The sequence below is a fragment of the Nycticebus coucang genome, chromosome 14 (genome assembly GCF_027406575.1).
Source record: "Nycticebus coucang isolate mNycCou1 chromosome 14, mNycCou1.pri, whole genome shotgun sequence".
NCBI classification, from domain to species: domain Eukaryota; kingdom Metazoa; phylum Chordata; class Mammalia; order Primates; family Lorisidae; genus Nycticebus; species Nycticebus coucang.
In genome coordinates, this window is record NC_069793.1 from 4,910,636 (window position 1) to 4,923,435 (window position 12,800).

General features: G+C 42.8%; 1 protein-coding gene across 8 annotated transcripts in view; it reads left to right on the top strand.

The window, feature by feature from the left end:
- PPP6R3 (protein phosphatase 6 regulatory subunit 3) overlaps positions 1–12,800 on the top strand; it is a 146,473-nt gene that overhangs the window by 116,826 nt on the left and 16,847 nt on the right. For all 8 annotated transcript variants that reach the window (XM_053561210.1, XM_053561216.1, XM_053561217.1 and 5 more), the window contains 3 exons: positions 1,482–1,536; positions 2,319–2,449; positions 10,357–10,478. In XM_053561210.1, the coding sequence (XP_053417185.1) occupies positions 1,482–1,536; positions 2,319–2,449; positions 10,357–10,478 (308 nt within the window). The remainder of the gene's footprint in view (positions 1–1,481; positions 1,537–2,318; positions 2,450–10,356; positions 10,479–12,800) is intronic.

Here is a 12,800-nt window from a genome sequence, read left to right on the forward strand (position 1 = left end):
AGGCTGGATAATTAGGATTTAACATATTACTCCAAGGAAAGAAACATTCACCATTAATCTTACCCTCTTTCCCAGGGACCTATTTTTATTAGGCATTCAAGCAGACATTTCTGAATTTTTTGCAAGAGCCAGTTGAACATTTCTGCATTCAGAATGAGAAACCTAGAAATAAGAATTAGCGATACTTTGTGGAGCTGATGAACAGAAAATGTCTAGGTGATTCACAGAAATGAAAACAAGTTGTCTAGCATCCGACCTTGGTAAAGAAGAGATATTTATAAATGTTTTTGAGCTGAGTATTACAGCTCATTTGAGAGTTTAAGAAAAAATGAAGGCAGCTGGTATTTGAATATTGGATGATTGCTGGCAGGAGGCTTCCTGATTATGCCTTGGGACACCTAGTTTCTGCTGTGGTGCCTTAGAATCATTAAATTCTCAATAATTTGTTGAACTGTAGCCAGTGGAGGCTGTTGTTTTCACAAATTGCAGTTTATAGTAAGTGAGAAGCGAAAATATTTTTACGGCACAATCCTAATTGCACCACAAACATGACATATTGGCACTGTGGACTGGAGGCTCCCCTATAAATAGCAGTCGTTGAAGGCTGACAGTTGTCCTTAGAATCAGCTCATTTAAATCCAGCAAGAACAGGAGCTGTCTGCTTGGGATTGGACCTACTTCCCCACACCAGACCCTGCAGGTTCCTACTGAGCAACTCATCATTTACCTGTCTGGACTCTTACTTAATGTTTTATATCTAGGAATCCATAATCTCTTTAAACTTTGTGTTGGATGCTTGCAATATTGATTGAATACAATACATCTTTTAAGAATTATAAGATGTCTCTGCCTTTCCAAAATTATGTTTAGTAGGCTATTCTTTATTCCCTACTTTTTTTTCTAGATTATGCCTTGTTATAGCATAAGATTTCAGGGATATCTATGTATTTTGTTCATGAATTTTGCTATCTTTTGAGAACCTCAGTGTCTGATAGTGTTTGTGTATTTTTTCATGTTTTACCTTGGTTCTTTGTAAATAACCTTTTTCTGGTATTAGTATGGCCTGTGGAACATACTAATGCTAACAAGTATTAGGTTGTTACAAAGCATGTTAAAAATCATGTAGGAAGGAAGGTTTGATGGTCTCTCAGAGGCTTATGTCTCAAAAGGCTTCTATCCCAACCCTCGCATCCTCTGTACAGTAAATTACTTAATACCATGGGAGGTGGCATCATTTAATAAAGTGGTTCTCAACTTTCCTAATGCTGCGACCCTTTAATACAGCTTCTGTGGGTCGCAACCCATAGGTTGAGAACCACTGATTTAATACAAGAAGGATGTTTATATTTGGATTTTACTTATGGAGATTTTTAATGATAGGTGAATATTGAATTTGCAGAATTTCATGAATACTATTTCTAATTACCTATTTCTGTGACTGATAGGTATTAATGATTCTTACACTTATGTTTTGTTCACAGTGTTTCTTTTGATCGAGTGTCAGACATCAATTTTACTCTCAATACAAACGAAAGTGTAAGTATAAATGATTCCTGTCATGAGCAGTGTGGCACATGAGAAGTGGAAAAGTGGGAACCGGGTTCCGTTGGAGTGGATGCCATGTGTGCTGGGACGCCTGTGCTGTACAGGCCCTCACTCTAGATTGCCGCTATATGCTTCACCCAGTCCCATCACCTGCCTGGCACCTGTGAGCATGTAAATTTGCAGTGCTGGCCTAAGATGTGTCAGGGCTAATAAAAACAGGGTCACTATGATTCTGGTAGAGACATTTGGCTTCACAGAGAGGGCTGCAATTTAGATGCCCACCTTCTGCCTTTTACTCTTAACTTCGTGTCCCAGGGGAGAATCTCGGGCTGGTAGGGCCAGCCTCTCACTTCCAGACAGAAACACTAAGTCAGTTGCATCATTTGAATGCACACAGTTTGGGTTTTACGTTGACTAGCATGAGAGACCACTGGTTTATTTGCCAACGCGATAAGGTAGAAACAGCTGACTTGGGCCATTCCAGCTGGACTGTAAAAGCAGACAGGTAGGTTGCTCTTCCTTGTTAGGATGAATCTGATCTTGTGGCTTGGGGGCAGAGGAGGCTCTTGGGATTAGATAAGAGGGATGTGGTCTAGGTTGCTGATTGCTGGTTTTGAACCCGGTCCTTTTAAGGGAACTTCCTGTTAACCTACACAGAAGCTACCACTTCATTCTGGTGCATGAGGCACTATTTTTAATTTACATTGGTTACTTTGGGGGAAAAAGTTAACTTAATTTTAAATTTGTTCTTTTTCTCTCTTGTTTTTATATAGGGAAATATTGCCTTGTTTGAAGCATGTTGTAAGGAAAGAATACAGCAGTTTGATGATGGTGGTTCTGATGAGGAAGATATCTGGGAGGAAAAGCACATTGCATTTACACCAGAATCCCAAAGACGGTCCAGGTGAAAGACAGTTTATTATAGTTGTAATGACAGCCAAGCCATAAAGGAGTTTATTATGGTGTGATGTCATTGTATCATCACCTAATGTACATGTTCCACCCAGAGACCAGTGCTGCTTTGTATGATCAGAAATGGCCTTGATAACTGATAAGAGTTGGTCAAAGTGATTTGCTTGAAAATGCTATGTGTTTAGACATAAGTCATAGCATGAAATATTGGGACCCAGCATCTTCTACATAGGAAATGGTGCTAACAAATGCAGTCACATAGTGCCCTCAACTAAATAAGTGTTCCCTCACCAGGAGTAACAGCAGCAGCCCAGTTAGGTATTATTTCTGATAAAAGTTTCTCAAAGGAGGAAGAAAGGGGCTCGGCGCCTGTAGCTCAGTGGATAGGGTGCCAGCCACATACACTGGAGCTGGCGGGTTTGAACCCAGCCCGGGCCTGCCAAACAACCAAAAAATGGCCAGGCATTGTGGCAGGCACACAAGCAAGAGAATCTCTTAAGCCCAAGAGTTTGAGGTTGCTGTGAGCTGTGACACTGTGGCACTCTACCAAGGGCAACATAATGAGACTCTATCTCAAAAAGAAAACAAACAGAGGAGGAAAGGGAGAAAAGTCATCTTGTGAAAATACATCAGGGTCAGACCAATCTTTTATTTTATTATTTTTTTAACTAGAACCTGAATAAATTATTCTTTATACACAGAGTTCTAGTCTATGGCTATAGGCTGCAGAAGACCCAACAGTGGCTTAAGGAAGTATGGGTATATTTGTTTCATGATCTAGAGCTGATAAGGGAGTTTAACTGGTCCTTAGACCTAGCTTCTTTCCTTTATTCCTACTCCATCATCTTCTGCATGCTGATTTGTCTCCTTAATTAAGACCACAGGACCACAGCTAAAGTTCAAAGGCCAGATGAATAGCAAGAGACAAATAGCTCTGTGGTGGGTTGGGATTTTTTTGTTTGTTTTTTAAGATAAAAAGTCCCAGACTGCCATCAATTGCTGTGAGATTTTGATCCTCTTGATGAGTAGAGTCACCATGGCCATGGCCCACTGCATTACTGCAGCAGTGACACAGCACACCCTCGTGGAGGACTGTGTAGAGAGCATAGTGTTGAGTATTCAGGGATGATAGAAGGAGCATGGGAGGAGGAGAGAAACAATTGTACTGAAGTGTAATTGACTTATAATAAGCTGCATTTAATTAAATGTGCTCCGTGGTTAAGTTTCAGCTTGTGTATACTTTCATGAGACCATCATCTCAAATCTCAGTTTACTTCCATTGCCCTGAATAGTTTTCTCAGGTTCTTCTGTTATACCTGCCCCTTCTAACTTACCCACCAGCTACGTTCTCTTTCCTTTAGGTTACTTTGTGTTTTGTGGAATTTTAAAATGAAATCAATACATGAAACTTTTTTCTTCTTTTTAAATTATTTTATTTTTGAAGCTCAGCCTTTTAATTAGGGTGTCTGGATCATTATCCAATATGGTAATTGAGGATTAATTTTGTCATTCTGCCATTAGGTCTGTCTGTCCCAGCTGTCCTTTGTTCTTTTGGATTATTTTTAGTGATCTGATTTTATCTCCTCTGTTAGTTTATTAATAATAGCTCTTTGTTATTTGAACGATTGCTTTAGGATTTGGCGTGTACATCTTTAACTTATCAGTCTATCTTTAAGTGATATAGCCCAAGAATGTCTACAACAGGAAAATGAATAAGCAAATTGCAGTATGTCCATTTAAGGGGATACTACTTAGCTAAAAAAAGAAGGGATAAACTACTAATACAGTAGACAAAAAGAGACAGACAGACCTAATGGCAGAATGACAAAATTAATCCTCGATTACCATATTGGATAAATGATCCAGACACCCTAATTAAAAGGCTGAGCTTCAAAAATAAAATAATTTAAAAAGAAGAAAAAAAAAAGGGCTGAGCTTATCAGATGGATAAAAAACAAGGCTAACTAGACGCTATAAGAAATAATTTATATGGCTCAGTGCCTGTAGCTCAAGCAGCTAAGGTGCCAGCTACATACACAGAGCTGGCAGGTTCGAATCCAGCCCAGACCTGCCAAACAACAATGACAACTATAACCAAAAAAATAGCCGGGCGTCGTGGTGGGCACCTGTAGTCCCAGCTACTTGGGAGGCTGAGGCAAGAGGATCTCTTAAGCCCAAGAGTTTGAGGTTGCTGTGAGCTGTGACGCCACGGCACTCTACCCAGGTTGACAGCTTGAGACTCTTGTCTCAAAAAAAAAAAAAAGAAAGAATTTATAGGGTGGTGCCTGTAGGTCAGTGAGTAGGGTGCTGGCCCCAACCTAGGTGGTGGGTTCCATCACCTAGGAACCCTGGTCGCCCTGGCCAAACTGCAACAAAAAAATAGCCACGTATTATGGCAGGCGCCTGTAGTCCTAGCTACTCAGGAGACTGAGGCAAGACAATTGCCTAAGCCCGAGAGCTGGAGATTGCTGTGAGCTGTGACACCACGGCACTCTACCCAGGGCGACAAAGTGAGACTCTGTCTCTTAAAAAAAAAAAAAAAAGAAAAGAAATCATTTATAAAGACACAGGTTAAAAGGAAAAAGATACATCATGTCAGAACTCATTTAAAGAACACCTAGAAGGTCTGTATTAATCTCAAAGTAGAATTCAAAAGAAAAAGGAAAGTCATACATTGATGAAGAGTCAAGTTCACTTAGAGGACATAATTCTACAGGTTTACATACCTAATTATAGAACTTTGAGATACACAGAGCTGAAACTGATAGAGCTGCACAGAGAAATAGACACATCTACTATTAGAGTCAATGTCCCAACACTTCCCTCTCAGTAACTGGTACAGTACTAAGCAGAGACCTGGGGGGGTGTAGAGCATTGGAACACGCTGCCCGCTGGCATGTCCTGCTCACACGGCTTACAGACCACTCTGCCAGCAACTGCAGAATGCACGTTCTATTCAAACGTGAAATATTTACCAGAGTGGACCATATTCAAGCCATAAAGCAGTCTTAATTCCAAAGGGCTGAGTCGTTTTCTGACCACATTGCAACACCATTGGAATCAATAACAGATATGCGGGAAGTCTCCAGATAACTTGGAAACTAATAGCACATGGTCAGAGGGGAAACTCCACAATAGTTTGAGCTGTAGAAAGTGAAAACAAAGTGTCTCAGAATTTGAGGGATGCAGCTAAAACAATACTTAAAGAATTATGTTTTGGCTTGAAAGGAGAAAAGGGGAACAAATTAAATCCAAATAAACTGAAATAAAGGATAATAAAGATTAGAAGGGACATATATGAAATGCACAACAGAAAAAAAAACAATAGAAAAAGTGAAACCAAAAGTTGTACTTTGATACAATTGATAAAGCTCTAGCCAGAATGTTCATTAAAAAGTTGTAAATTAGGCTCGGCACCTATAGCTCAAGCAGCTAAGACACCAGCCACATACACCAGTGCTGGCGGTTTTGAATGCAGCCTGGGCCCACCAAACAACAATGACGATTACAACCAAAAAATAGCCAGGCATTATGGCGGGCGCCTGTAGTCCCAACTACTTGGGAGGCTGAGGCAAGAGAATCGCTTGAGCCCAGGAGTTGGAGGCTGCTATGAGCTGTGATGCCACAGCACTCTACCCACAGCCATAGCTTAAGGCTCTGTCTCCAAAAAAAAGTTGTAAATTACTGTATCAGTCATGAGAGGTGATATCATTAGATTCTACAAATACTAGAAAGATAAAAGATAAGGGAATACTGTGAGTACAACTCCATGACAGTAAATCTGACAGCTTAGATGATCTTTGAAAGACAAACTGGCTCGATGCTTGTAGCTCAAGCAGCTAGGGTGCCAGCCACATACACTGAAGGTGGCAGGTTTGAGCCCGGCCTGGGCATGCTATAAACAATGACAACTATAACCAAAAAATAGCCGGGCATTGTGGCTGGTGCCTGTAGTCCCACCTACTTGCGAGAGTAAGACAAGAGAATTGCTTAATCCTTAAAAGTTTGAGGTTGCTGTCAGCTATGACACCACAGCACTCTGCCCAGGGCCAGAGCATAAGATATCTGAAAATTTAAAAAAGGAGGCTCAAGCGGCTACGGTGCCAGCCACATGCACCTGAGCTGGTAGGTTCGAATCCAGTCTAGGCCAGCCAAACAACAATGACACATCTACTACTAGAGTTTGGCTGCAACCCAAAAATAGCCAAGCGTTAGGGCGGGCGCCTGTGGTCCCAGCTACTTGGGAGGCTGAGGCAAGAGAACCGCTTAAGCCCAGGAGTTGGAGGTTGCTGTGGTGAGCTTGTGACGCCAGGGCACCAGCTTGAGGCTCTGTCTCAAAAAAAAAAAAGCAAGACACAAACTACCAATACTCAGGCAAAATATATGACCCAAATAGTCCTATATATTAAGGAAGTTACATTTTTTTATTTTAAGCTTTCACCAAAAATATAAGAGCTCCAGGTCCATGTGGCTTCACTGCTGACTTTTACCAAACATTTCAAGAAGAAATTATACCAGTTCTGTACACAAGTTTCCAGCAAAAAGAAAAGGGAGGACTATTACTACTTACCTAATTCTGTGAGGTTTCCTCTGTATAGCTTGATCTCAAAATGTAACCTCCCAAAAACAAAAAATGGCTAATAATGTTCATGAACATAAATGCTGAAACTCTTTTAAAAGTTTAAACCAAATACAGTGGTAACACATCATGACCAAGTGAGATGTATTTCAGGAATACAGAGTTGCTTGAACATGTGAAAAGCAGTCAGTGAGCATGTGACTAAATACAACATCCATTCCTGACAAAAAACTCAGCAAACCAGGGATAAAAGGGAATTTCATCAGCCTGATTAAAGCATGCATGTAAAAGACCAAAAGCATCCCAAGTTGAGGGACAGGGCAAGTATGTCAGCTTGTACCAGGGAGAGTCCAGCCAGGCAGTGAGTCAAGAAAAAGAAATAGCAGACATCCTAGATTATAAGGGAAGAAGTAAAACATCTTTTATTCACAGGCAACATGACCGCTGATGTAGAAATTTTGCTGAAATTTACAAAAAGATTTCTAATTTAAAATGACTTTGCAAAGTTGCATGAAACAAAATCAATATAATTGTATTTCTACGTACAGCAACACAGTTGGGATTGAAATTACCAATCTAAACAGTCTTATTCATACTAGCATCGAAATTATCAAGCATGTGGGACATGGTGGCTCACACCTGTAATCCCAGCACTTGGGAGGCCGAGGCGGTGGATTGCCTGAGCTCCCAAGTTTGAGACCAACCTCAGCAAGAGCAAGATCCCGTTTCTGAAAAATAGCCAGGTGTTGTGGCAGGTGCCCACGTGTAGTCCCAGCTACTTGGGAGGCTAAAGCTAGAGGATCACTTGAACCCAAGTATTTGAAGTTGCTGTGAGCTAAGCCAACATAGCACTCTACTGAGGGCAGCAAAATGAGGCTCTGTCTCCAAAAAAAAAAGTATCAAGCATATAGGGATGAATCTAACAGAAGATATACGAGACCTGTTATGCTCAAAACTGAAACATACCTAGGGAGAAATTTTTTTTTTTTTTTTTTTTTGTAGAGACAGAGTCTGACTTTACTGCCCTCGGTAAAATGCCGTGGCATCACACGGCTCACAGCAACCTCCAGCTCTTGGGCTTATGTGATTCTCTTGCCTCAGCCTCCCGAGCAGCTGGGACTACATGCGCCCGCCACAACACCCGGCTATTTTTTTTTGTTGTTGCAGTTCGGCCAGGGCTGGGTTTGAACCCACCACCCTCAGTATATGGGGCCGGTGCCCTACTCACTGAGCCACAGGCGCCGCCCAGAAATTTTTTTTTTTTTTTTTTTTTTTTTGCGGTTTTTGGCTGGGGCTGGGCTTGAACCACCACCTCTGGCATATGGGGCTGGCGCCCTACTCCTTTGAGCCACAGGCGCCGTCCAGAAATTTTTTTTTGTTTTTGTTGCTCTCCGTAGAGTGCCATGTTGTCATAGTTCACAGCAATCTCAAACTCCTGGTCTCAAGTGATCCTCTTGCCTCAGCTTCCTGAGTAGCTGGGACTACAGGTGCCTGCCACAACGTCTGACTGTTTTAAGAGATGGGGTCTCGCTATTGCACAGGCTGGTCTCAAACTCCTGAGCTGAGGCGATCCACCTGCTTCAGCCTCCCGGAATGCTGGGATTACAAGCGTGAGCCACCATGCCTGGCCAGCTGAGAGAAACTTAAAACAACTTGATAGATGTTTATAAGTAGGAAGACTCAAAATTGTTAAAGTGATGGTTCTTCCCAGGTTGATACATAGATTCAACACAATATCAAGCAAAATCCTAAGGCTGTTTTGTAACTATTAATAAGCTGATACTTACATTCTTGTGGAAACACAAAGGACTTAGAATAGCCAAAACAACTTTCATAAAAACAACAAAATTGAAAGGCTAATACTACCTGATTTCAGGATTTAGGAAGACAGTGTAATATTAGCCAAAAGACGGGGCATACACAGATCAGTGGAACAGAAATTTTTTTCAACAAATGGTACTGGAAAAATTGGACATCGTGTTCAAAACAAGGAACTTCATACTTCTTGCCTTTTGAGTATGTTGACTCAAATGGATCTTGTAACTAATTATAAAATATGAAAGTATAAAATGTCTACAAGAAAACTTAGAAAATCTTTGTGACTTTGGGTTAGGCAAAGATTTCTTAGATAAAAGCCAAAAGCAGAGTACACAAAAGCAAAATCTTAATATGTTGAACTTGACCAAAATTTAAAACTTCTATCCTTCAAGGCACCATTAAGAGAATTAGGAAAGAACAGACAAAGCACTAAGAGAAAAACATTCACAAATCTTGTGTCTGACAAAAAAGACATTTGGAACGTTAAGAAATCTCTTTACGGCTCAGTGCCTGTGGCTCAAGCAGCTAAGGCACCAGCCACATACACCTGATCTGGTGGGTTAGAATCCAGCCCAGGGCCCGCCAAACAACTATAATGGCTGCAACCAAAAAATAGCCAGGCGTTGGCGGCTGCCTGTAGTCCCAGCTACTTGGAAGGCAGAGGCAGGAGACTTGCTTAAGCCCAGGAGTTGGAGGTTGTGTGAGCTGTGACGCCATGGTACTCTACCCAGGGCAACAGCTTGAGGCTCTGTCTCAAAAAAAAAAAAATTAAAAGAAATCTCTTTACTTGCCTCGGCACCTATGGCTCAAGCGGCTAAGACGCCAGCCACATGCACCTGAGCTGGCGGGTTCCAATCCAGCCTGGGCCCGCCAAACAACAATGACGGCTGCAACCAAAAATTAGCCGGGCGTTGTGGGCACCTATAGTCCCAGCTACTTGGGAGGTGGAGGCAGGAGACTCACTTGAGCTCAGGAGTTGGAGGTTGCTGTGAGCCGTGATGCCATAGCACTCAGCCTAGGGTGAAAGCTTGAGGCTCTGTCTCAAAAAATAATAAATAAATAATAAAAGAAATCGCTTTACTCAATTTACAAAAATCCCAATTTTAAAAATGCACTAAAAATGTAAAAAGATATTTGAAAAAATATACATTGCCCAATAAACATGAAAATATGCTCAATATCCATGACCATTAGGAAAATGCACATTAGCAGGACTGTGAGGCAGCACAGACCTGTCAGAGGCAGTGTGTCGGGTTGTCGTCTTCACCTGGACGCTCAGTGCTATGCAGAGCACTGACCGCTCAGCGTGAGGTGGGCTGGGCAGCATGCGTAAAGCAGAGTCTTCCTGGGAGCTCAGTCGAGGAGCGCTTGGACAGATGGGGTCCAGTGAAAGCACAATGTGATTATTTTGTTGTTGGATGACCATTAGAATTTTCTGGGTCTAGCTGGTTGGTGGCTGATAAGCAGCATTAAATATTTTGGTCCCTTTTCTTTTTTCTTAGCTCGGGGAGCACAGACAGTGAGGAGAGTACAGACTCCGAAGAAGAGGATGGAGCAAAGCAAGACTTGTTTGAATCTAACAGTGGCAGTGCAGAAGATAAGATGGAGGTGGACTTGAACGAGCGTAAGTTATCCTACCTTCCACATAGTTGCTGTGCCTTGGAATTAAAAACTTTGAAAAGTAGGTAAAAGAATCTTCAGCATCTGAGACGATCTCTGAAGCAGTGGTTGCATTTTAGGGTTTATGTTTCAAAGACTGGGCCTCAGGGAAGGAGCAAGTTATTCTTTTGATGATTAGGCATCTGTTCCTGGTACACATATCATCCCCTGTGAGTCTGGGTGGAGGATACAGCACACTGGTTGGTCATCCTCGTGGCTGCAGAGACCTGTGGTATTGCAGGAAGGGAAAGCCCACAGACTGTGGAAAGATGAGGACGTGACTGTAGTTAATAGAATCATGAATGGAATAAACCTGAGGAAAAGCTTTACCTTTAATGATTTTAAAATGTATTTCTTATTCTTCATTTAAGAAACTTACAGCCCTACAACTTATTCCCCTAAGTCAGTGGTTCTCAACCTTCCTAATGCCGCAACCCTTAAATACAGTTCCTGTGGGTCGCAACCCACAGATTGAGAACCACTGCCCTAAGGGCTTATGTTCTCTGCTACTTGCTTAAGAAGACTTGAGTTAGGTGGCCTTTTACAATAAAAATACTGTTAACTTGTAAAAGTTCAGAAAAATGTTCATGTGAAAGAGCCACATGGGCTGATGCTGGGGCTTTCCTATTCTCTAGGGAAGACTTTGTATACCTACCTGTCCTAGGGGATGGAGCTTGTGGGCACCTCAGAGCTGGACAGGACTTAAGCAGCAGATGAGACTGCGAGCCAGAGAGGAAACAAGAGTCACCTTCTATCTGGCGCCTTCCTCACCCTCTCCAGGAGGAGGAATTAAACTTCTCACTGCATAATTCATTTCAAATCACCATGCTTTTATCGAGTTCCTACTGTGTGCCAAGGGCTGGGTGGGTAACTGTGAGCAAGCACAGCCTCTGCCTCCAGGGCCTTGGCATCTGCTAGGGAAGTGGAGAGATCAGTGCAGGAGACTAAAGGCTGTGAAGCTTATGGACAAGGGGAGGAGTCATCAGCTTGAAAGAGAAAACAAGTAATAGGAAGGCACAGCCACAGCTGATTAATATGGGTGAGGATCCAGAATTGTATTCTGCAAGTTGTAGGGAACCCCTGCGGATTTGACTGAGAATAAACAACACTCTGAATCTGTCACGAGACACCATGCCTGACAGCAGTGTAGAGACAGGCTAGAAGGCACACGCTGGAGGCAGGAAGGCCATGAAGGTAGCGTATAGAGGCGTTACTGTGGTCACATAACCATGAGGCTGAGAGGAGAGGGCTCCTGGCTTCAGAACTGGTAGGCTTTTAACTTGTTAAATACATAGTCTAGTAGTGTTAAGTATACTCATAATGTCGTGTAATAGATCTTTAGAACTTTTTCATTTTCCCAAACTGAAACTCTGCACCCAATTGAACAACTCCCCACTTCCCCCTCCCCCATCTTCTAGCAACCCCCATTATACTTTGCTCCAGTGGATTTGACTCCTCTGGGGCCCTCACATAAATGTAATCATGCAGTGTATGTCTTTGTGACCGGTTCATATCACTTAACATACTGTCCCCAAGGGTCGTCCTGTGACGTGTACAAGATCTTCTGTTTAAAGGCTCAATAATATTTCTGCAGTCTGTAATTCTTTGAGGAGGCTGTGTGTGGATAAGTGACTTAGAGGGAAGCCGTGACATTGCCGTGACATAGTGCGTGTGCTCCTCTTACTGCTTCCCTGACTTGAGGGCTGGGTGGAGGATGCAGAGTAGGAGGGTGAGCACCCTAGGTGACATTCACATTTTCCCTGCCTCCTGGACTCAGCACCACAGAGCACCAGCCCTCCTGTTTCTTTGCTTCTTGGGAAAGACCTCTTTTCCTTCATCAGGAGTCACGACATGTTGGCTGGGGAAATTCTCTCCCCGGGCTACAGGGCTACCACCCCTGCAGTCTCCGTGGCTTCTTTTGGGAGGTCTCATGGACTATTCATACCAGTTCCTAATGTCATACTGACTCTGGGAGCTGAGCTGGGAAAGAATACCCCAGAAAGGTCTTTTTCTTTTTTTTTGTAGAGACAGAGTTTCACTTTATTGCCCTCGGTAGAGTGCCGTGGCGTCACACAGCTCACGGCAACCTCCAACTCCTGGGCTTAGTCGATCCTCCTGCCTCAGCCTCCCGAGTAGCTGGGACTGAGGCGCCCTGCCACAACGCCCGGCTATTTTTTTGTTGCAGTTTGGCCAGGGCTGGTTTGAACCCGCCACCCTCGGTATATGGGGCCGGCGCCCTGCTCACTGAGCCACAGGCGCCGCCCCAGAAAGGTCATTTTTGTGTTGC